The 25905-nt window shown below is 41.3% G+C and overlaps 2 protein-coding genes across 9 annotated transcripts in view; both read right to left on the bottom strand.

Moving 5' to 3' along the window:
• myo3b (myosin IIIB) overlaps positions 1-15794 on the bottom strand; it is a 115869-nt gene extending 100075 nt beyond the window's left edge. Inside the window, exons 1-8 of the mRNA XM_090229754.1 lie at positions 15701-15794; positions 15149-15191; positions 7911-8094; positions 5790-5924; positions 5059-5163; positions 4698-4797; positions 3870-3946; positions 3030-3175 (exon numbers count right to left, since the gene is read on the bottom strand). Coding sequence (XP_090085880.1) covers positions 3030-3175; positions 3870-3946; positions 4698-4797; positions 5059-5163; positions 5790-5924; positions 7911-8094; positions 15149-15191; positions 15701-15794 — 884 coding nt within the window. The remainder of the gene's footprint in view (positions 1-3029; positions 3176-3869; positions 3947-4697; positions 4798-5058; positions 5164-5789; positions 5925-7910; positions 8095-15148; positions 15192-15700) is intronic.
• Positions 15795-17403: 1609 nt separating this feature from the next.
• ubr3 (ubiquitin protein ligase E3 component n-recognin 3) overlaps positions 17404-25905 on the bottom strand; it is a 44532-nt gene continuing 36030 nt past the window's right edge. For 4 of the 8 annotated variants that reach the window (XM_021597131.3, XM_021597132.3, XM_021597133.3 and 1 more), the window contains 8 exons: positions 24884-24984; positions 23056-23180; positions 21932-22039; positions 21549-21674; positions 21251-21430; positions 20163-20372; positions 19814-19953; positions 17404-19659 (listed from right to left, as the gene is read on the bottom strand). In XM_021597131.3, coding sequence (XP_021452806.3) covers positions 19542-19659; positions 19814-19953; positions 20163-20372; positions 21251-21430; positions 21549-21674; positions 21932-22039; positions 23056-23180; positions 24884-24984 — 1108 coding nt within the window. In that variant the 3' untranslated portion in view covers positions 17404-19541. The remainder of the gene's footprint in view (positions 19660-19813; positions 19954-20162; positions 20373-21250; positions 21431-21548; positions 21675-21931; positions 22040-23055; positions 23181-24883; positions 24985-25905) is intronic. The other 4 variants (XR_016494741.1, XR_016494742.1, XR_016494744.1 and 1 more) reach the window with 1 other exon arrangement.

The following is a 25905-nucleotide window of genomic DNA, read 5'->3' as shown; positions in this document are numbered from 1 at the left end:
CTTCACGTGTTTGGAAATTGCTCCCAAGGATGAACCAGACTTGTTGAGGTCTACAATTTTTTTTCTGATGTCTTGCCTGATTTCTTTTGATTTTCCCATGATGTCAAGCAAAGAGGCACTGATTTTGAAGGTAGGCCTTGAAATACATCCACAGGTACACCTCCAATTGACTCAAATGATGTAAATTAGCCTATCAGAAGCTTCTAAAGCCATGACATAATTTTCTGGAATTTTCCAAGCTGTTTAAAGACACAGTCAACTTAGTGTATGTAAACTTCTGACCCACTGGAATTTTGATACAGTGAAATAATCTGTCTGTAAACAATTTTTGGAAAAATTACTTGTGTCATGCACAAAGTAGATGTCCTAACCGACTTGCCAAAACTATAGTTTGTTAACAAGAAATTTGTGGAGTGGTTGAAAAACGAGTTTTAATGACTCCAACCTAAGTGTATGTAAACTTCCGACTTCAACTGTAGGTGAAGCCAGACAGAAGCATCAACTAGATTTAGATGGTGACATTGAATATGCAGTTATTGCAATATTTCAAAAAACATCTGTTGCTTATACCCAATATAGACCATGTTTGTCATGGTAATGTCCTACTCATAGGAATAATTTTAGGATTTACACTGCAGATTAATAAATACAGTGTGCCATTGAGTGGATTGTGAGATGGAAATACAAGAATGTGTGCAAAGACATACAATATTATGTCATAAGGAATTATAAACTGAGTGGTTCGAGCCCTGAATGCTGATTGGCTTTATTTTATACCACGGGTATGACAAAACATGTATTTTTACTGCTCTAATTACGTTGGTAACCAGTTTATGAAAGCAATAAGGCACCTTGGGGGTTTGTGGTATATGGCCAACATACCACAGCTAAGGGCTGTATCCAGGCACTCTGCGTTGCGTCATGCATGAGAACTGCCCTTAGCGGTGGTATATTGGCCATATACACCACACCCCCTCGAGCCTTATTGCTTAAATATAGCATGTTTTTGTGTCCGTGGGATTTTTTATAAAACCTATTATTCCCAAGGACAATACTCTATTAGGAGAAGCCACTGATTATGGCAATTTAAAGAGCAACTAAAGCATGATTGTAATACTCACAGGAAACAACAATTTAATCTACCTCATTACAATTATTAAATCGATCTCATTACAATCATTAAATCGACCTCATTACAATCATTAAATCGACCTCATTACAATCATTAAATCGACCTCATTACAATAATTAAATCCACCTAATTTTACAATAATTAAATATACCTCATTACAATCATTAAATCAACCTCATTTTTCAATCATTAAATCAACCTAATTTTACAATAATTAAATCTACCGCATCACAATCATTAAATCTACCTCATTACAATAATTAAGTCTACCTCATTACAATCATTAACTTTGCCTCATTACAATCATTAAATCTACCTCAATACAATCATTAAATCTACCTCAATACAAACATTAAAGCAATATATTGCGTATCACTATCATTTCTGTGCTCAAAGTGCAGAATAAAAGTGTAACACACAGGTACACCTTTTTGTAACACATGTCCTCTGTTTCAAATAGAACGCACATACAACAGACAGACACTGTCAGACAACCTTCCCTTATTAGTTTGGCTGCCTTGTTGCATTGATGGGAAAATATATTTGAGACAGATGACATGTTAACAGAATCATTTCACGGTTCAGTGTGCCCGCACTGTGATTTATCCTGGCGCCGCCCAGCCAAAGGTCCTAATTCAAAAGATTTATGGGCCAGGGCCAAATATCTATTTTGATTTTGAAAAAGAATCCCCAGTCTTAACAATGGTAGATTGCTGCACGTGTCTAACTCTATTCATATTCCAAATCTCTCATAAAGTCAAATTATTTCATTAAAAGGTGATAAAGAAAAATGGATGAATGATAACAGAAGAGAACTTACAACGTACATGCCCTTCCATTGTTTATCACGACCTCTAGGGAATGTCATCTAAGGGCAATTCAAGTCATTCACACAGAATGCAAAACCTGCTCTGGTACTGTATCAATAGCTGCATCTACTTTAGATACTGTCTGCTGTTTTCATCCTTCTACCAAAACAGGCCAATCACCAACTCAGCACAATACAGAATTTAGGTGTACATCCCACTGAAAAGGTTCCATCCTATCAAATCAGATGACTGAATGCATGCTTCCCCACAGACCCAGTAGAGTGTTATTCCAGGCTCTGTGATTCGGGAGCGTTCGTTTGACCAGGACAGCTTCCTCTGAGCCTGTAATTGCTGTGACCTGTTTTACCTTTCACTTCGAGTTTGGTGTGATAAACCACTGCTGTGGTTCCCATAACTACTACAGCAACACGATGCATGCTTGTTTCTCATCAGGTTTGGTGGGGTGGAGATAACACCGTGATGGGTGGCTGGTGACAGCCTCATCTCAATGTGAATGGAGCTAATCACCAATGCAAATTGCAATCAGAAGGGCACATCCTCACCAAACTGAGAGATAATTGCATGATTGTGCCAATAGTAAAAGGTCAGCCACTTGTACCATCAGAGCTTTTAAATAATCATTCATCAGAAATTGTGAACACATCAGAGGAGAGTTTTTAGATGAAATAACATATTTAAGGGTAAGGCCAAATGTTGTTCCATTAACTCTTGATCAGTTCTGATCAATTTATCATTCTGCAATTTTCAATTGAGTTTACAATCTAGCCTTGTAGCTTGGAAACACGGATTGTAGAAGGCTAATTATTTCCCTGATTTAATTAATTTATACCAGGTCTATCCTGCATTTCATGACCACACAAAATTACATTAAGAATCTTTTCAATTTCTTGACACATTTGGCATTTCATAATTTTTCAGAGAAAGGGCTCTGTGACGATCCCCTCTTAAATTCAGTTTACCATTGTCCTCCAGCCAAAATCAAAAGCTTCTTACGAGAGCGCAACTGCTGCTGCGTGTCTGGTCTGCCCCAGCCAGCCATGTGCAGAGGGAGCCCTCTAGTGCCTTACCGTGGGATCTTGAAGAGGGCTTTGACGGGGTGCATCTCAGACAACGGGGGGTCTCCATCAGCCAGCTCTATGGCTGTGATGCCCAGTGACCACACGTCACAGCGGGCGTCATACGTGGAGTCATACTGCTGCTCACAGGCGATGACCTGGGACGACACAGGCAGGACAAGCATGACACAAGCAGGTGGACACTTATCATGCAAGTTGCTGCCATGTTTCTTACTGTCCATGATGATATGACAATAATGTCTTTACAACAGCGAGGTACGGACTTCATTACGGCCACTTTCATTTTTGTGGAGCTGAAATCCGATGAGTTTTGGGCAACAGTGCAGGAGACGATAAAGTCATTTTATAATTGCCTGTGTTTGAAAAACACATTGTAATGTTGATTTAAAAAGGGTACAGTTAAATTCATTCATCAGATAATGTGCGTTGCAACTAGTATTGCGCCTCCCTTCTCTCACCGTCAAAAATCATTACTGAGACCAAAATGAACAGCCTCCTTTATTCTAATTGCCCCTGAGGACCCCTCCTACCAGCCCAATCATCATGCCTCATTTCTGCCAAACAGTAAGCTGGGGCAGCAGACTCCCAGCTATTAACCTTGGGGCGACCTCAAGAGCAGGGCGCGTGGAGGGGAATGCACAATGACAAGGGGGTGTTACATATTAAACAGCCTCAGCAGAGTACATAGTCACTCGTCTATCTCGCTCTACAGTCCACATAGCACATCTAATGCAACTCAATGGTGTCATCATGTAGGATATTTTGGTGCTTAGTGTTCTCATGTAATTGCAAGCAAAGTGGTTTAGTTGGGCATGTCAAAAAAAGGCTAACCTCAGGTGCCATCCAAAAGGGAGTGCCAACGGATGTGTTTCTCCTCAAACGTGCACTCGTCAGCTGAGCAGAGACACCTGGATAGAATACAAGCTAATTAATAAATCACCTCATTCTCAGAGCATCGGTGTTTGGTGCAAAATAAGATTGTTTGTGTTATACCACATTACAGCCTGTAATAATTACATATTAACAGTTGTTTAATATGCTGTAATGTGCATATTACATGATTGTGAATTACAGAGGGAAAGTGTGTGTGAATCAATCAATAGCAATATGGCATATCATTTGGTGGGGCAACCTGCCATACCAACATAAATTGGCAATAATAATTTCAAATTAAGTGGGACAGATTTTTATCAGCAGGAGTCCACTTCATTCCCAACACACAAGGACATAAACATGCCCGGGGCAACTCAGAGTCATTTGCTAGAACAGCTTTCTTTTTTATATGCAAAGGATCAAATAATGCAATTTAAATTAGCAATAATAGCCTTAGGTTAAGCTATGGTCCATGAAATACCAAGATGTTACATAGGGTAGGGGGGGAAGCAAGATGTGGACTGCATCGAAGCATTGATCTCCACATGCTCGTATTCATCTTATACTCTTTACCAATAATATCACAGGCTTTTTTGTGGACAAAAAAAAAAACATGGATTAACTTCCAACTATTAATGATAAGTCATCTGTTAAACAAAGACCCAGACAGAAGAAACAGAGCCAACAAACAACTTCCCAGAGCCTCCCTGTAATATGCATGTATCTCTTTCTACAAGCCATCAATTAGCCAAAGTGCACCCACAACAGGATAACAAAAGCCATTACCAAAGTCAACAAGTTTGACCCCTCCCTCGGTGGTCAGAAGGATGTTGTTTCCTTTGACGTCACGATGGATAATCCGGTTGTTGTGTAAATGCTGGAGACCCTGGCAGGCGTGAGGAGGAAAGCAAAGGGGGGCTTAATAAGCATCAGTAACCCCATTATCAACGGTTTGTGATTAGTACAATTTGAATGTGTTTCAAATAAAGCTGTCTACTGCCATGCATATCAAAGAGCTCCCCCTGGTGTTTAAAGGGATGGAAATCTATTACTCCCACACCCCGCCACCACCTGAGTCAATCCCCTGCCCACTGTGTGTGGATGCCACCCCCTCCGTCATTAGGCGTTTTGCAGTTGGCCATCTCACCAAGAGGGCGCCGTATAAGATGTATGCGATAACGGGCTCCAGCAGTCGCTGGCCCCGCATGAGCAGGCCTTTGATGAGATCGGTGACTGAGCCCCCGTTGCACAGCTGTGTGAGAGAGAGAGAGAGAGAGAGAGAGAGAGAGAGAGAGAGAGAGAGAGAGAGACAGAGAGTGAGTGAGAGAGACAGAGTGAGTGAGAGAGACAGAGAGAACAGTGGCTCCTCCATTACTCACTACTCTAGATTATGATTCATTACACAAGAGCCATCCCTCCCACACATACACAACTAGACTGGTGTCACGGCTCTTTCTTCCAGAGCTTTTCAAACATGCAATTTTTCCCAGTGTAGGAGGGTGACCTCCTCTCAGCTCTGCGATGGATTTCACTGCCGTGATATAAAGCAAACCTACTGTTTGTGATCCTTCTACTTCTTAAACAGACAACAGCTGTAAGACTACGTGATCATAGTGGAGGAGACGTAACACAGGAGAGAAATAAAGTGCAGCTACTTATATTGAGCACAAGCAGACTGTAATGTTTGACATGCAAACACCACTGGGTTATATTTCCTCCTGTGAAAAGTCATACAGTATGAGCACTTTAATGATTAACTCCATATGTGTAGTGCTAAAGATGTAGAGATCTTATAGATATACAGTATTTGACAGGACTGTATAAAGCTGGGCAAAGTCTTACTTCATAAGTGAGACAGAATAACCCAGGGGATCTCACCTCTAGAACCAACCAGAGCTGTCCGCCTGAGAGGTCATCTGACTTGTAGAACATGCCGTAGAACTTGACCACGTTGGGGTGGTTGGACAAGGTCCTCAGGATGTTGTACTCGGCCTCAATCTCCTCATCAACATCCTTTGTCAAAGAGGACACATTTACATCAGCGACAACACACCATTTTGAAGGAGGATATTTGTCATAAGTCACACTACAAACTGTATTGACACTTCTGACATAAAAAAAAGGATGTTGAAATGAGATTATAAGGAAGCTAAAACACCTTCAATCAGAGCCCGGAACCATTAAACACAGGGGAAACTAGTTCTTGGTCAGAAGTACCAGCTGAGCTTCTTCTAAATCAGTTTAAATCTAGGTGGAAGAGAAAGCGTCACAGAGACAGAATTCCTCCTCCTGGATGTGTGAAATATACTGTCAGCGGTCTAATCAAGGAGAGGAATGAGCATGGAAGCAGCTGCATCTTCATAACCGGCCAGGCAGGGAGCTGCAGCAGGGGGTTAGCAAAGAGAGTCGCAAGAGGGATTGGAGCACCGACACAATCATAAACAAGCACTCAGCCCTGAATCTCACAAACACACAACATGGCGCAACTGCAGGGCCCATGGCCCCAGGCATCTGCACCACAGACAGGTCTGGCAACTAACTGCACATCACTAAGGTAGCGAGCGGCACATGCATAATGGGGAACGTGGACACAGCGACTGGTTAGGACGACCGTGGAAAGCGGGTGTAGAAATGGAGTGAAAATAGGTGAAAGAGGAAACAGGTGGGAAGTGGCGTGTCTAGAACATTCTGAATGGGGGTGGCCAAGGTGGGCCACAAGCTCAGTTTACAGGGGGCCATAACATTTTGAACCTTAATCGATCAAATTGGTTTTTACAATATAATTATGATGGTTCAACAGCTGTAATGCTTCAGCTTAGGTTTGGTGCATTTCCCTGTTAAAATAAACCATAAATCAATTCCAAAAGTATTGATAAAGTGTCTGCATGGAAGGTGTGTGCGAATTATACAGAGTCATTCGGGGGGGAGGGGGGGGGGGGGGTCTCAATTCTTTCTACAGGACCTCCTATGAAAATGTTTAATGTGCTTTATAGTAAAGACATGGAATTTCACTGTACAAATGTATTACCTTTTCATTTGTCATGAACACAATGAGTCATGAAGTTTTCATCTGACTGTCAAACAAAATCACTTCAAAGTATACTTTTGTCCACTCCAAAATAGGTCCAGCATCTGAACAGGGCACTGTGCACCCGCCATTTGAATGGAAAGGTAAACTCTATTACAAACACCATAAGTTTAATGACATTCAGCCAAAAGAGTGGCGGCATCCCCAAAATGTTTTACAATAAAAAGAGAAAGAAAGGTAGAAATTTCTCCTTCGTGTCTATCCGTGTTTCATAATTTTCGCAAGAGGCTAATTCACAAGCGGCATAATTTGGAAGGGGCATAATTCACAAGAGGCTGAATCTATTTCACCAGAGAAAGCATCGGAGTGAGGCAAACATCGCCTCTCTGTCTTAGTATATGTAGGTCATGTATCTTATTTTGTCTGGCCAAAAAGAGTATGGCATGTCCAGACAGCATCAGATACATGGGCTACACATACTAAGACATAGGGCTGTTTCGCTCGCTCGGATGCTTTCTCTGGTGAGATTGAGGAGTCTTGCTGTCAGTCAATGTATTCACAGACGGCCTATGAGATCTCAGAATTTCTGGGGGGCCACCGGGGTGGCCAATCAGATTTCAGTGGAGGGGTGTGGCCAGCCTGGGCCACCCCCTTGACACGCCACTATAGTTGGGGAATCTACTAGGGAACAGTAAACACAGGGACAGGTACAGGAGGAGGGGTAGGCAGGTACAGGGAAATAAGCAAAGAAACTTACTCTGTTTGTATGCCTGGTATACTGAGACAAGCCAAACAATAGTAAAGAAAAACAGAGATGATTTCCTTTATTCATTTGTTTGGTTTAGTGTTGTCACAGGTCAGGGTTGACAATTCTAGGCGGGAGAGCACCTAAACTTGTTAGATCCATAGCAATTATGCTCCATGCACAAGGTGGCACATGCATTGATTGTATGTCTTTTGCAATTACTTACATTGATTGGGTCCAGGACTTTGACTGCTGCCTGACTCCCATCCTTCCTGTTGTTCACTCTGTAGACTTTACCATAGGTTCCTTTACCGATGGTCTCCGCAATGTCCCAGTCACCCGATGGATCCGCCAGGCTCTCCAGACCGATCATACTGGCCTTGTAAGGGTATAGTCCATACAGCGATCTCCTACATTGAATAATAGAGATCCAAGAGAAATGCTTCATTCATGTACACACATTGGAACTAAATATGCATCCCTGACAACACTTTCCTCCTCTCTAGGGGAAGCTTTGCTAATCAAGGAAAGATGGCAGGCAATGTGTCACCATAGCTTTAAGCTTAGCTTCAAAACATCACGCATGTGGCTTTAACCACACTGATGTGCATGTAACGCTCCACCAAAACACACTTTCTCACTAGCGATATATCAACAGCATAGATCCTAACAGCTTGCTATGTCATACAGTAGATTACTTCACCACTGACTGTGCTCAATGACACATCTATTTGGCCATGGGAGGCGCTTAACAGATTTAAAACTGATGAAGAGAAAGCAAAATACAAACCATACGACGGTACTTACATCGGGACTGTTATTTTCTGCTGACTCATTAGGCCTTGGGCAGTGCACACAAATGACTAAGGTGTTTCATAGTAAAACAAGACCCACACAGATGACGCTCGCTTATCCCCGGGAGGACATGTAACAAGCAGCATTGCACTGGGACGCCGAATTAGCGCGCACAACAGGGACCCAGTCTATGCCGAAGAACACGCCACTAAGAACACTACAATCTCTTCAGAATCAATTGGATTGGCCTGAGATTAACTTGACTGGTGCTTGTGTCTACCACAGAACCAACCCCGCCCCCAAAGGCTCCACACATAATCAAACTGAAAGAGTTTTCTAAAACAATTTCTATTTTTTTTCTCTTCGTTGTATCATTTTCAATCTGACTTTGGTGTCTTTATCCGATGACAGGTCAAGCTCAAATCATACTAAGTAACTGCATAATGAGGGGCTTTTTCCCCGGACACAGACTAAGCCTAATCCTGGACTAAAAAGCATTTTCAATGGAGATTCTTAATCTTAATCTGTATCTAGGAAACCACCCCATAGCGTCATAAATGAAGGATAAATCCCTATTATCAAATCCGAGGGGCTAGGCCTGTAATAAATCACTCTGGGGTGTATACAGTGGGGGCATAACCAACATGACAGATATAATGGGTTAATGGTGCAAAGCAAGAGGTGTCAAAACACACACCTGAGTGAGCAGTTGTACGATGCGAACGATCAGGAAAACGTATTTACATATGTATGTATTCCGTATTCCCTGAATGATTGATACTCTCAGTGGAGGGAGTTCAGTTCTCCCATCCCTTCAGTTTGTCACATAAAGTGCAATGTATCACAGAGGTTGACTGACCCTGAGGGAGACGGGGGAGCATTTATTTTGAGTAGCGGTTCACGTGAAAAAAAAATAACGATATTTGGACCACCAGGCCTCTCTGTCACTGCACCAGCGTGGATAGATTTATGAATTGGCATAGGAGCAGGGTGAGTGATGGCTTGACACTAGATGGATATAACAGTCATTTGAGGAGATGTATAAACATAAAGAGCAAAGTGGTGGCTGAAGTCCTTCAATTTGTCCATCCTCAAAGAAACCAAACATGGCATGGACAAGCGGGAGACAATAGGCGAGAGCGCCTAATCATTTCCCCAACTGTCCAACTTCAGTAAAAAAAAACAACGCTATCATCACCGATCATCCAGAAACCAATCTACCTGCTCAGTCCCGTTCAAATACAGTAAATCACACATGCCTTGTGCATCAACAAGGTCAAAAAAGCTATTTTTGAGCCATTGATTACTCAAAACGAATGGAAACATTTTTGTTTCCAAGCATCTTTGAGTCTCAGTGCATTGAATACATTGTGGTTCCCTTGTTGCCTAGCCATCTATGCCAGGCTTTTGTAACAACAGTAGGCTCATATTGCTAGAGAGCAGCTGTGTGACCAAAGTGGCTGGAAGCATCAGACACCCAGTCTAGTATATCAACTTTCTCCTGGTGCTTCAAAACTAAGCTCAAGTCTCGGATCTGCATTAGTAACCTATTGCCAGTCCAGCTGGTGTTGTTCTCATGAAAATACTCAATTGGTGGCTGAAATATATATTTTTGAAAATCATTTGTTAAAAGGAAAACAGCATGAACTTAGATCAGATTTTACATATCAACTTCAGATCACTAAAGACACACACTATGAATGAAATGAAATACAACGCTACACATAACCCTTTACACCTCTCTAACGTCTCCTTTTGAATGTCAAACATCACACTGACAATAAGCACCGGTAGCATAACAAGAACGCTGAGATAAACACAAAAGAGAACATGTCAATAGAACATCATCCATCCTTAATCAGAAATCTCACATCTCCTTTCACCTCAAACATTACATAACATACGTACAGTACGGTATACCACTCTGAATCTCAAACTGAACTCTCAAAAATATTTTCAGGTTAAAAAAAAGCTTCAATAGCCCATGCATACCTCGTTTGTGACAGTTGATTCCCTATCACGTTCTGCTAAAAGTGTGTCTCTGTGTCTACCCTAGCAACATGTCCCTGACCAAATCATGCTAATCAGCAGCGATCAATAATTCATCCAGTAGTAATCAGCAATGTGATCTAGTTTTAAATATTCAGGTGCCAGATGTATCCAGTCATAAACGAGGTAGATATGAAGCCTCTCAGGTTGCACACAGGTAACCAGGAAGTTCTGGATAGTTACGAGGTCATGTGACCCACACATGTCTCCAATCAGTAAATTAACTCTACCTCACTGACATACTCTTGATAAAATACTTGACTTTGGATTCAGACAACTCTTGATCTTCATTAAAATTCTAAATGGCTAAAATACTAGATTTAATGTGCAGTTGTGTAATGTCTTAGTGGTACTTAAATTGCATAGGCTACATTGCAGTGTGTTGCAATGCATTGTACTCATTTGTTGAATGGTTAGCAGCAAGGACGAGACTTATTTCACATGAGCAACAAACACCAGCAGCCATGTTGCTATGAGTACAAAGCCCAGGGGGAACACAGAGATAAAAGACGATCACACAGACTGAACACAAAAGATAACCGCTGCCTCAACAGCTTCCATTTCATACAGATAACTGTCAGTATACCGTGAATAGATCAGATTTGAAATTGAACTGACGTTGTTGAATCTAACCCATGCAAACAATTCATACATTAACAACAAACGTGATCTGTTTTCATATAAACCCAAAATCGAGAGATTGATATATTCCCGACCCCTGAGACTATTGTGTATTAACAGCAAAATACTGTATATCTTATCACCACAGCAATGAGAGAGAAAATGTTCCTACAACCGTTTTCCCAAACGGATGTGAGATAAACCAATGTCTGGGAGACAACAAAAGAGCGCTCTCGCAGAACAGGACACCAGAACTGCCTGATGGCAAGGCTCTGGTTACTCATTGTCTACGACACTGTGTCAACAACATGTGGGAGAAAAAAAATACGTCGTAAAGAATGCAATGCTCTCAATGCATGCATAAAATGCAGTTGGATACCCCAGCTAACATATTGATGTATATAAAACATTATAAATGTATTACATATTTATGTGCACTCGGCATCATTGAAGGATAAAGCCAAAAGCATTCGCCAGGAGTTTACAATGCACTCAATTAGAGGTCGACCGATTATGATTTTTCAACGCCGATACCGATACCGATTATTGCAGGACCAAAAAAGCCGATGCCGATTAATCGGACGATTTTTATTTTATTTGTTATTTGTAATAATACAATTACAACAATACTGAATTAACACTTATTTTAACTTAATATAAAACATCAATAAAATCAATTTAGCCTCAAATAAATAATGAAACATGTTCAACTTGGTTTAAATAATGCAAAAACAAAGTGTTTGAGAAGAAAGTAATACGTGCCATGTAAAAATGTGTGCCATGTAAAAAAGCTAACGTTTGAGTTCCTTGCTCAGAACATGAGAACATATGAAAGTTGGTGGTTCCTTTTAACATGAGACTTCAATATCCAAAAGGTAAGAGGTTTTAGGTTGTAGTTAATATAGTATTTATATGTCTATTTCTCTCTATACCATTTGTATTTCATATAGCTTTGACTATTGGATGTTCTTATAGGCACTATAGTATTGCCAGTGTAACAGTATAGCTTCTGTCCCCCTCCTTGCCCCTACCTGGGCTCGAACCAGGAACACATAGACAACAGCCACACTCGAAGCATTGTTACCCATCGCTCCACAAAAGCCGCGGCCCTTGCAGCGCAAGGGGAATAACTACTCCAAATCTAAAAGCGAGTGACGTTTGAAACAGTATTAGCGCACACCCAGCTAACTAGCTAGCCATTTCACATTGGTTACACCAGCCATTAGGCTGATAGGCTTGAAGTCATAAACAGCGCTGTGCTTGCGAATAGCTGCTGTCAAAACGCATGAAAGTTCTGTTTGAATGAATGATTACGGGCCTGCTGCTGCTCAGTCAGACTGCTCTATCAAATCAGACTAAATTATAACATAATAACACACAGAAATACGAGCCTTTGGTCATTAATATGATCGAATCCGGAAACTATCATTTCGAAAACAAAACATTTATTATTTCAGTGAAATACGGAACCGTTTGGTATTTTATCTAACGGGTGGCATCCCTAAGTCTAAATATTCTTGTTACATTGCACAACCTTCAATGTATGTCATAATTACGTAATAATTAATAATTAGCAATGAGCCAGGCAGCCCAAACTGTTGCATATACCCTGACTCTGCGTGCAATGAACGCAAGAGAAATGACACAATTTCAACTGGTTAATATTGCCTGCTAAACTGGATCAGTAGTCATAACTAGTGATTATGATTGATTGTTTTTTATACGACAAGTTTAATGCTAGCTAGCAATTTACCATGGCTTCTACTACATTCGCGTAACAGGCAGGCTACTGGTGGAGTGCAATGGTTAGAGCGTTGGACTAGTTAACTGTGCGGTTGCAAAAAAATAAAAAATAAAAACAATAATCGGAAATCGGCACCCAAAAATACCGATTTCCGATTGTTATGAAAACTTGAAATCGGCCCTAATTAATCGGCCATTCCGATTAATCGGTCGACCTCTACACTCAATATTGGAGCCAGTAGATGTGACAACACAACATGCAATGTATTTCCCACTAGCTCGACAATGTGTTTCATCAGCTACTGTGCATATACCGTATAGGTATATTTAGCATTGTTCACAAAATCACTATGATTCTTCATAGGCACAACCAAACAGGTGATATGTGGACATGGTGGCAGTTACAGGTCATGTGACCAGTTACTAACACAGATTACCTTCCACACTGGACTGGAACCAGAGTGCAAGGTGTAAGAGGAGAATCTAACTCACACACACTCTATATCCCAAGCTGACTGGTAAGTTTTACATGGTCTGTTGCAAAAATACTCAGTTCTTCCCAACTTTAATCCCTGTTAAGGGGATATGAATGGGCTTCACAGCACTGTAAACCTTCATCAACATGTCAAACTTGAATCGTCATGTCCTTGCCATAACCCTGTCTGACCAGTGACCACAGTCATGGAGAGATTACAGTGGTGGAGATGAAATGTGTTGCATCCCACTATTCAAACCTCATCATTTACAGGTAAGTACTTCTGTGCTGCCATAGGCACACTAGGTACTGCTGTAACACTAATATCATACTACAGGACACTGTATGATAGCCTGATCCATGACCATCCTGAACGCTGCACTCTCGTTTCGTGTAGCGAAACAGAATGTAAACTGGCGAGACTTCAGGATGGTTGTACAGTAGGAGGCTAAGGCTAACTGTATGATATGTAGTGGTGAAAGCCAAAGTGGGAAGAACTGAGTATCTGATCTGGTCTCTCACCATATCCTGCCGTGTAGGTGGAAAAACTCTTTTGCCTTGAGGTGATTTTCCTCAGTGTTTCCATGTATCCTGAGCATTGAGTAAAAACGACACACCCTATCGTCAATACTGTACATGTATGCCATGTGTGCTGTATTTTATAATTTAGGTTAAAATGCGACATGAGTTTGTAAAAGGCAGTAGCCAAGCCTAACAAAAACAGCTTCTTAGCAAACAGCAATTTCTCAAAATTGTGCTAGGACCGCCTGGGAGTGGTCTGAGTGGGGAAGGGAAAACCAAAAAGTTGTTGTTATTGGCAGAGATGTTTGTAACTCTCTTTCTTATTGGTCTATTGACTAATTTACCACCTGGTGATGTCACCAGGCAGGCCAAAACTCCATCCCACCTAAATAGGCTGAAATTTCAGGCGCACTTTCGAACAGCTCTTACACTAAAAGGGCATTATCATTTTCACAGTATTATTCCAACTTCATAGTGTGGAAATAAACACTGAGTGTACAAAACATTAGGAACACCTTCCTACTATTGAGTTACACCACCTTTTGCCCTCCGAACAGCCTCAATTCATCGGAGCATGGACTCTACAAGGTGTCAAACGCTTTCCACAGGAATGCTGGCCCGTGTTGACACCAATGCTTCCCACAGTTGTGTGTCAAGTTGGTTGGATGCCCTTTGGGTGGTGGACCAGTGTTGATACACGCAGGTAACTGTTGAGCATGAAAAACACAGCAGCGTCGCAGTTCTTGACCCAAACCGGTGCGCCTGGCACCTACTACCATACCCCGTTCAAAGGCACTTCAATCTTTTGTCTTGCCCATTTACCCTCTGAATGGCACACATACACAATCCATGTCTCAATTGTCTCAAGGCTTAAAAATCCTTCTTTAACCTGTCTCCTCCCCTTCATCTACACTGGTTGAAGTGGATTTAACAGGTTACATCTATAAAGGATCATAGTTTTCAACTGGATTCACCTGGTGAGTCTGTCATGTAAAGAGCAGGTGTTCCTAATGTTTTGTACACTCAGTGTATTTAACACGTAAGCAAATCGCGTTTTTGACTGCAATGGGCCTTTAAAGCCTCTGTAATCTTCATGTCAGCCAATTTATTCTTTGCTAGGTACTGTAGTCATATGTTTGTTTTTGGTACTGCTGCTTAAAGAAAAAAATAACAACTTGATTTCCTTTCAGACTATTTACATTTATTTTCAAAATATTGCAGTCATGTATTTTGAATATATTTTTTTATTAAAGCCTTACCCTGTCTTTGCTGCGTCTGTATTTCCATTTGTGAACCCGAACCCTGAAAATGTTTTACATGGTAGAAAAGACTCTTAAACAAATGAGAACTTATTAAACATCTTGACAGGCATAAAAAAAACTAACAACACATTTTCCTTTCAATTTGATAAATTTGCGACACATGACATGGCCAGTTCAAACACAGGCATCCCCATCTCAGGAATGCGGAGATAATGAACGACATTTCGACGTTTGTAACTACACTATGACAAACGTTTTTAACATAATGTAGACAAGCATCATCCAATTAATACACTTTCTCTGTACCTTACCGTCCATAGCGACATATCCGAACTGATTTTCTCGGTTTTCTCACTAACCACAATCACCCGTCAAGGGTTTAATTATTAACAGGAACTTGATAAGCAATTGAGAGGAAATAATATACCCTAACCTACTTGCTCTGCAGGCTATTGCTTCATTCTGTATATGTCTTACTTAGGCTAATGTAATATAGCACATACAAAATGCTTTACAAAAAAAATAAAACATGTATAAATAAGATCTTACCAAAGCACGGAACCAACAAGTTCCTCAAATGTAGGGATGCCTGTGGCGGGTGTTTTAGTACTCGTGTGGTCAGAGCGTGCGAGAAAAGCTCCATTTTAGAAAAAGGCCTTGGTTTAGCTAACTATTTAACAACTCTTAGGATTCCCTGCTGGCATCATCTGCATGTCTGAAAAATTCCACTAATTAGAGATGATGCCATGACATAGAGGCTTTGTACAGTACGTTGAGAGGCCTTTTGTCTTTGAAACTTCAACCCAGTTTTCATCCAGTGCACAATATAATCTGTTGCTGTCATTCATAGTTCCTATTTGGCATGTAATACCCTCATTGACTTGCAATGATGCATTGTGAATAGGACTCTGTCTAGTTGTTTTTCTCTAATTTAAAACTGAGTTTCTCTCTTTAATTCTCACAGATGTGTTCCACAGGCCATGGAGACTGAAAGTATAGGCTAAGTTAATTTTTTTAAAACTAGGCAAGTCAGTTAAGAACAAATTCTTAATTATTTCAAGTTGTACATTAAATCATATTCAGTCGAAGAAGCCGATGAGTAAATGATCCATAGTGCTCCCAGTCCCAGAACAATGATCTGTTCTATCTGCACATTTCTGCAATGCCCAGAGACAAAATTCACTGTGACAAGTAGAAAAATCTGAATCAATGATGTAATGTGTTTAATTTCGATTACAGTATGTTCTTTGACATTTTGTGAGGTAGTAGGCGTATGTGATCATGTACATGGAAACATTGTCAGCACTAACAATACATTTCACAAAAATGAAATACAAATGACAGTTTTCACCATATGACCAGAGCAGAACTTTGACCATGTGTCTGAAGTTGGGAGAAAGAATATCAAAAGTTACAATATTGCCTTAGCACTAACATGTACATCCTGCTCTTACAGTCAACCATGCAGTTGAGCTGTGAGAATAAACTAAAAACTGTCCAAATAGAAAATAATTATTTTCAGCCCCAAATTGTGGCTGAATAGATGTGTATTATTCTTTTCCATTTTGGACTGTTTAGTTTATTCTCCCAGCTCGACTGCATGGTTGACTGTAAGAGCAGGATGTACATGTTAGTGCTAAGAGGCAATATTGTACGTTTTTTGGGCAACCTGAACAAATTCACATAGAAATGGTAGTTCTAGATCAGTCACTCAATGAAAGCAAGTCTGAGAAGCAGTAGATTTGTGCTATGTGCACCATTTTCTATGCTTACCGTTCTTAACGATTCTTCTTTTCTTACTTTAAATTGTGTGCACCAGATTCAAACAGCTGAAAATACAATCATTTTGGTTATGGGAAAATATATTTCAGAGCTGTTGCGATGGTACAATGATTCTCTACACTGTACTTGCTTGTTTTGTCACAAACTTTGTGTTTTCCTAATTTGTTTTCCTAGGTTTTCCTAGTTTTCCTAATTTCGAACAGTAAATTGAGTGATTTTTTGCATAGTCCATCTTTAAGGGTTACCATGGAGCTAACCTCAATTTCAACTTGAGGTCCTGAGAAATCATAGTTAATGGCCTGAGTAGACAAAGGAAGCACAAGGGGCTTTGCTGCAGGCCAATTATGTTAATCATCTGAATGGAACGACAACACAAATCCACCGGAGAATAAAAAATAAAAAAAATAGGATATACATTTGTTCCATATCGAATCTAAATGACATCAGCATGGAGAATGAAGATAAACGAGTCAGTGTGTTTATATTTTATTAACATATGTTACATTTTGCAATAAATGTCCAAGTCACACCTTCTGATCCAACTCAGAAAGCCTGAATCAGCACCTACAGTAATGTACTGTATACCTTCTGATTTTCATTCATACAGGAGAACAAAGAACTTTCAATTAGAACGTACACCCATCACTTATTGGATATTTTGTTGCAGTCATGTAGGCTACAAAGTAGGGGACTGGGGGAAAAAAAGAGGGAAGGGAAACTCAGAGTAGACAGATAAGCAGCATGCGTGGATGGAAATAAATATTTCCTAAAAGATTCCTCCTTCGAGCACGATGTGGACCAGCAATTCACAAAATACTTTCACCAGAATAAAATCACCCAAGGATTTGAATGTGCTGTTTTTCACTAAAAGTTATCTTGCACGCACAAGTGGATCTACTCATCCAGTTGGCGACATAGTTGAAATTACAAAGCATTTAAGACCCAAAACTCAAAAAGTGTGAATGAAAAAAACAATGTCATGCATACATTGTGTATTATGGTTGAAGTCTGATGTCTAACATTGGAAAGCATCCATGACCCAAGATAATAATTTAAACTTGGAGAAATGTAGGCATGGGGAAATAGTTGTCCTTATAAATATACTGGAATTATAACTTTTGGCAATCAAAAGCATACAAATAAACTGTTATTTGAAAGTATAGAAAATGATATAATTGGACCACAAGTGTGGATTACATGAATGACAAATTTGTTAAGGTTAACGCTATTATACTTTGCAAAACCACCTACAATTACATCTATTATCATCAACAATTTCCCAATTTCTTGTCTTTACCTATGGTTATTTAAAAGATGGGATCTTGCATTATGAGCCCATATACATTTACCATAACTTTACAGAGAGACTAAAAGGAAATGTGAAAATCAGGCCCCAAAAAATAAATGAAACTGTACTCTAAAACTGCAGAATTCTTCACCAGCACAAAGGATGAAATGATTCCCATTCCCTTAAAGAAAGCCATATCAGTACAATAACTTTGAAATAAAAATATTTCCATTTAACTATAGCAAAATCCCATTGCACATGACATTCTGAGCAATGGAGATTTTAGGAAAAGCATGCCAATTACATTGGACAGATATACTCCACAACAGTCTTTTCTATGTACTCTGCTAGACTGGTGAGTGGGCATTGAGTTTCCTCAGGGACCCGGGCCGGAGGCGTAGTGAAAGGCAGGACTGCAAAGACCAATAGAGATGACTGTCTCCCTCAACCTTGCAGTGAGCTAGAATCAACAACCTGTTATCAGCCATCTACCAAAAACAAAACCTTAATTTCTTAGAAAAAGAAAACAAAAATAATCTTTACAAAGGTAAAATTACTTATTTGAACAATGAGCAGCAACATTTATTAAAAATATTAAAAAGGTATTTTAAAACTGCAGCAAAGAAATTATACCTGAGGATGATTTTTTTTTTTAATTGCCTTTGCTTAACTGCAATAAACTCTTTGTTGATGAGTGGACTTGTGTCACCTACCAGAATGTCCCAACACACACACACTGAGCACACAATTTACAATTGGTATACTTATCAAGAGCTTTAAACTCATGCCAGCAGTACGAAGTCAAAAAATTAGGGATATGCATCAATTTGTACATGGTGACAAAGATGATAATCATTAACCTTACCAGGGGCAAATCTGTCATTCTATATACTCCAAATATCGAGTAGTTCGAACTCAACCTGTAAGCCAATCAGTGTACAAATATTCACTCGAATCTGAGTATGTTTTTGTGAAAAAAAACTGCCTGCCTTCAAAACATCTTCCAAACTAACTGGGCAAAGTTGTGCTTTCAGGTTTCTCCCTGTTGAAATCCACTTAAATAAAACACACACACACACACACACACACACACACACACACACACACACACACACACACACACACACACACACACACACACACACACACTTAGTCTTGAGGCATGATTGTACACCAAACTCCACATAATCTAAGGCTGTGGCAGTGACACACTCACTGCATATTTGCTTATATCACATGATAAGATTCCTATATGTTTAACAGAGGCAGACACATAAGCCAAAGAGATTCTTTTCCATCAGGGTGTGGGTTCAGGTAACCTTACAGTCCATTGTAGTGAGGTCCCCAGCGCTTGTTAATGTGATCAAAGGTGTGCGAAACCCACTGTTGCTGCAGTACTCTATACCTCTCCACACACAGAAACAGGGGCTTGCCACGACTGCAAAAAGATTGTAAAAATGTAAGCAAATCATTTCAATCATCAGCATGGTCCCCACCACATCAACCGTTCATGTGAGAACCTGACAAGATCATTGTGTGAGATATGAAACTGAAGAAGTGTGCGGCATTGTGTCTATGGAGTGTGTTCGTACCGTAGATCGCGGTCCTCCTCTCCATGGGCATCCAGGTAAACAGAGCCCCACAGGCAGAAGCGATGCCCTCGGATGATGATGATGACAGAGGCGTTGATCAATAGGAAGATGCCTGTTGCTGCGCCACAGTGTTGAGAGTGCTAAAGACAGACATGAACAATCTCTTCACCTAGTCACTGCACACACAGCAGCACCAACCAAGCAAGTAATAATATCCATCAATGACCTAAAAATTAAGCACGTCGGGCCACCCAATGAATAAGACATCTTTTTAAACACGGTATGAAAACCATGCTGTTTTTTTCCAGATATAGTCTAATATGGCCTTCGAAAAAGCAGGGCCACTCACCAAAACACATTCACAGATCCCCTGCTGCTTGCAGCACAGCCCTTTGAGGCACACAAAGGTGCCACAGACGAGGCAGAGTGCTGGGTCCTTTGGCACCTTTTTGCAGGCAGTACAGGCCTTCTTGTGGTAGTACTGGAAGATGATGTTGTAGTGGTCAGGTAAGTGGAGGAGGTGGGGAGACGCCCACCGTGGATCCTGGACAAGCAAGGTCTGGATGGAGAAAAAAAAACAACCCAAAAATATGTTTGTCAAAACATTCCAATGTTGAACTGCAACTTTGTGACCTAGGCAATCCATTGTAACAGCTTGGATGGCATAGGAGCTGGTGCTCACTATTGTGCCTTGTCCATGGTAGGCCTACCCTTCAGCTGCCTCAACACTTCAGAACAAAACCAATTCCGCAAGAGCTGACTCTGAAGTCCCTTTCATTTAGCCATGTGATCTTCTGCTCTCTCTAACCTGTCAATAGAGTCTTAATCAGCGGACTCATCAGGTTTGCCTCGGCAACCTTCAGACATTGAAGAAAATATGACATAGCCCTTTCATCCTGCTCCTTTAAGCATCACCCCCAAGAAACACTTAGGCTACTGTACATTCATTTCAGTTAGGGAGGGCATTGTCTCTCTCCACTTGTTACTAAAAAGGGATTTAAGAATATAGGAAATTAAAGTAAGTTTTAAGCCTTCTACTGAATAACTTGTCAAGAGTTCCTAAATGCCACACACTTCAACTCCAGAGTGTAATGTCGTGGGTTGAAAGGTATGTGGAAACAATCCAGAATGGCAGTGTGAAGCGATGTGAGGTTTCATCTTGTGATGTAAGGCAGCAAAGGTCAGTGCCGAGTGACAAAGGCAGGGTGGGAAAAACATGACTCTCGCAAGGGCTATATTCAGCACTGAATATACAGTAGAGGTGCTATACGCAGCACTGGCGAAAATAAAGGGCCTGAAGTGCCATGGCTCACACATGGTGTCAAAACTCTTGTAACACAATACTGAAAAACAAAAATGACACCACCATTGGTGCTTTGGAGACGTTATAATGGAGCACAACAATTGGTGGCGTTAAGTGCTCAGCCTCAAACCTACTATTGATTTATTTGCCTGCGTGTCAGAGAGCCCCGTGACCTCAGAGCACCATTGAGTCATCAGGTCGAAAGCGTTGACCGTCCAGTCAAGACACGAGGCACTGTAGATGGGGTTGGATGGTTGAAGGGCTGGGGCCAGGAGCCCTAGACAGCCGGCGAGGCCTGAGAATTCCTCTACCTCCTGAAATAGAACAAATGGTCAGTGTGAGTTAAAGCCGTGGGGTTGGAGCTGCTACGGTGCAGGCAGGTAGGTAGACAGACAGACAGACAAAGATGTGGAACAGTAACAGTAACCGTACCGGGCAACCTGACAGTTTGTCCCCATAGAGGTGGTGCTGCAGGAGACAGGAGAGGCGGAGGTAGGGCAGGCAGAACTGCTGGAGGCTGTACTCTATGGAGTGTGGGGACCACACACTGGAGCTCAGCTGGGGAAGGAAGCACAGGAGTAATGACTCATCAATAACCTTTCAACAGCTGGCTGATAATGGGGTGATATACATCTCCTTCAGAGAGCACAGATATCAAAGCATTGTTGTTCTGGGTAATGGCCAATTTATCATGTAAGAGAAAAGAGGAGAAAACCTGGGGGGGGGGGGGGGGGGGGATTACCAGGAGAGATGGAGCTAGCCAAGCACAGAGTTCGGCAGCTTTGTTTTGAAACCCCAAACGCTATATGGCTTACCATAGACGGCACTTCAGTGTTCACATCATACACAGTCTTCACCTTGGACAGCTCACCGATGACATGGCTGAGAAGAGCGTCATAGGACTTCTCGGCATCGAAAGCATTCTGTGTGAGAAAAAGTCCAAAAGTAGTGGAGAGGTGGCAGAGTGCACAGCACTATAGAATGACTCTACTTTGAAACAATTCAGCTTGTGCCACTGGAACCGTTTCATATGATATTCAAGCAGTCAATTGTCAAGTATTTGAGATGTGCTGCAGTGTGCATATTTCCTCCTCAAAAATGTGCAGCACTGTATAATATCTTATGCAGAATAAGCCGAGGACACATTTTCATGCAATAAATTATTTCACCGTTGATAAGCGCCAAGACATTACTGAATGTGTGTTCTGATAAAATTAAACTGGTTTGACTAATATTCTATATGGAGTAAAGCTGCTAGCATTTATCAAGTTGACGGTGGGAGAATATAAACCAGCAGCCAGTCTTATCTAGCCTGGCGTTCTCAGTCCTAGATTTATAGCTGGAGGAATTTGAAGTCAGGATTTCCTGCCTCTGGGCTCGGGATCTCAGTTGAGACTTTGGCATCTTTTTATCAACTGCAATTTAAATACAACGACATCCCTCCAAATATGGCCCGTGTTAACAATGAGGATTTCCGAGGAGTCTTAAATGACAGCTCGTGAGCGAGTAAGTGCTGCATTGTTCGTGACGGAGTGGGGGAAGATATTCAGCAGCGCCCCAATAGATAGAAAACACTAAAAAGGGTGGGCATTTTGCTGTTTGCCCATTTACATTCCAACCAGTCACTTGCTAATACAGATTTAATAGACTGAAGATGAAAAGCCAATTAATGTCAGCCCTCTCCGGTAATCTCTCTCTCCTTGATAATGATGATCGATACATCTACAGCCCAAACTGCTTAAATTAACTTGGCCAGGGCTTAATCTTTATTTGCATTCACACTCATTTGCTACGGCTGTAAACAGTTCCTGGGAATAACAGGTAGAAAGTATAGAGACACCGCATGCATTGGCTTCTCAATAAAGGAAACTTTCCTAAGGTAACTTGGTAGAGTACAAGGCAGCAGTATGGTGAGGAGGGTGGGTGATATGTCCATTACCTTCTTGAGAGCTCCAGACGTGCTCCAGGCCTGCCTCTCCTCGGGGCTGAACTTGGCTGAGAGAGATGCCAGAGCCTGGGTGTACTGCAGGTTGTACAGCATCCTCACCAGACAGATGAAGTGTTCTGCAGGGACAGAGAGAGGAGACACACCCATGTTTAGTGTTGGGATACTCGACTTTCATTGTTTTGAGAAGAATAATGGAGTCATAATTAAAGTCGTTGCCATTCTCATTCGAAGAACCACTCATGGATGAAACTCTGCATATCATAAAAACAGGAATGTGATGGCAACAAAGTTAATCGTTTTGGAAGAATATGCAAATTACCGCCCTTCATTTGCATTTTTCTTTTACAATAATTATGGGCATGGATAGAGCATCCTAGCAATCAGCAAAAACAGGAAATCACAACAGCCTAGATGTGTTCTCCACAGACAAATTACTAAGTGGAACAATACATTAATACAGGCATACAGTACAGTATCTCTTCCCAATGACTACTTCGAACACCTTGTTAAATAGAAAGCAGTTTTATCTATGTTCAACGGTACAAATAATTACTTAAAGGAGGCCTAGAATGATCTGTAAGAGCCCAGACAATCAGGTTGCCTTCAAAGGAGATGAAACCTTTTTATTGGGCTAGAAGACAAGTCAATAGGTTGGGTTCGGTCTCCAGAGGAACGCTCCGGTGTTTATGCTCGTCAAATAGATTTGTAATTAGCAGGGGGCACCGGGCCCGCCAGGTGGGAGCTGCGATTTGGAGCAGGTCTTGGATTTGAACCGACAGAAAAACAATTCCCCCTCCTTAGGAAAGTGGTGGTGGTGACAGGTCCACTGGGCTGGCCATTGTGTTGCTTGTCAGCATATTAAACCCCCCAAAAACACAACCTTTACCGCCATGAAGGACATACAGGCTGTTAGGAAGCCCCCCGCCTCCCCCTCCTATCCACTCTAAATGAGACTAAAACCCAGACATGTCCTGACCTCTGTCTCCATGCCACGGATATAATAAAAATACTTCATCCACACCCATCTCGCATAGTGATGTGTTAAAAATTCCATTCTCCATGTCACAAGGAGGGCCGTAATGATGCGTATTTGGCTTAATCAATGTGGAATTGAAGACGACACAAAGTCAATCTAAAAGTGCATAAGACACGGAGTGTTAATCAGTCAATAGGGAGAAGAGGTCTAACAGCTGTGAAATGGCTTTCTCTGGAGAAAAAACAGCAAACTGTCACAGCTATATCAACACCATCTCAGGCTCTTTTTCACTCACCATGTACAATTGTATTGTACTGTATATTGTTTACCAGAGTTGAGTATAGCCTATATTTCAGAGTATTCTACATTTCTCCCCCATTTTGATGCTAGGATAGATCTTTAGGCCTCATACCGCCTCAGTGTCCATGGATTCAAGCAGTTCAGCACAGCACAGCTTTGTATGGCATAGCACCCATTAAGTAGGCTCTATGATTGCTGCAATTAGGGCTCCAATGTAGTGGCCCTCCCCTCAGGCACAGGGCTGAGCCTGGAGGAGATCAAACAGGAAGCACTCAGCTGGAGATGAAGGGCATGTGAAGGGTGCACAGCCTCCATAAACAGGGCGATGTCACTCTGCTCCTTACAGCCAAAAATAGAGGGAACGGAAGAACAGATAAGAACCCTCCCTACATTCAGTCATGATTAGGTCTGTCATTCTGACCCAGCCGATGAGGAACCTCCGTCTGTAGCCTCGTTAACTCCCCTTCCCCTCACATCCCTCGTCTGATTTCAAATATCAATTTTTTTTTTATAAAAAAAATTATGGATAGTTGGTGACAGCACCTTTGCGTAGTGGCTGTGGCATGGTCAACACAAAGATGATGAGCAGGGATGGGCAGTCTCTGAACAGCATGGGGACCTCTGGCCTCTCGTCATCCAGGCAGCTGTAGAGAAACACACACCTGAGGTAACACTAAGACGGATTGAAAAACATACAGTACATTCGCATTAAGATAAGAGTTAAGTATTCATTGAAACAAGAAATACCAGGTAGGTACACATACAGTGCATAAGGAAAGTATTCAGACCCCTTGACTTTCCACATTTTGTTACGTTACAGCCTTATTCTAAAATGGATTAAAAGGAAAGAAAATCCCCAATCTACACACAATACAAAGCGAAAACAGGTTTAGAAATGTATGCAAATTTATTTTAAAAAATAAAAACAGAAATACCTTACTTATAGTAAAGGGTCTGAATACTTGTGTGAGACTCAACATTGAGCTCAGATGCATCCTGCTTCCATTGATCATCCCTGAGATGTTTCTAAAACTTGATTGGAGTGAATTGATTGGAGTGAGTGATTGTGGTAAATTCAATTTATTTTACATGATATGGAAAGGCACACATCTGTCTATGTAAGGTCCCACAGTTGACAGTGCATGTCAGAGCAAAAACCAAGTGAGGAGGTCGACGGCTTTGCCCGTAGAGCTCCGAGACAGGATTGTGTCGAGGCACAGATCTGGGGAAGGGTCCCAGAAAATGTCTGCAGCATTGAAGGTCCCCAAGAACACAGTGGCCTCCATCATTCTTAAATAGATTAAGTTTTGAACCACCAGACTCTTCCTAGAGCTGGCCACCTGGACAAACTGGCAAGGGATGTGACCAAGAACCCGATGGTAACTCTGTCAGTGCTCCAAAGTTCCTCAGATGGGAGAACCATCTCCACAGCACTCCACAAATCAGGTCTTTATGGTAGAGTGGCCAGATGGAAGTCACTCCTCAGTAAAAAGACACATGACAGCCCACTTGGAGTTTGACAAAAGGCACCTAAAGACTCTGACCATGAGAAACAAGACACTGAT

This window comes from Oncorhynchus mykiss, chromosome 3 (assembly GCF_057628025.1).
Source record: "Oncorhynchus mykiss isolate SJ-2025 chromosome 3, ASM5762802v1, whole genome shotgun sequence".
NCBI lineage: Eukaryota > Metazoa > Chordata > Actinopteri > Salmoniformes > Salmonidae > Oncorhynchus > Oncorhynchus mykiss.
This window is presented reverse-complemented; position numbering and strand designations above follow the sequence as displayed.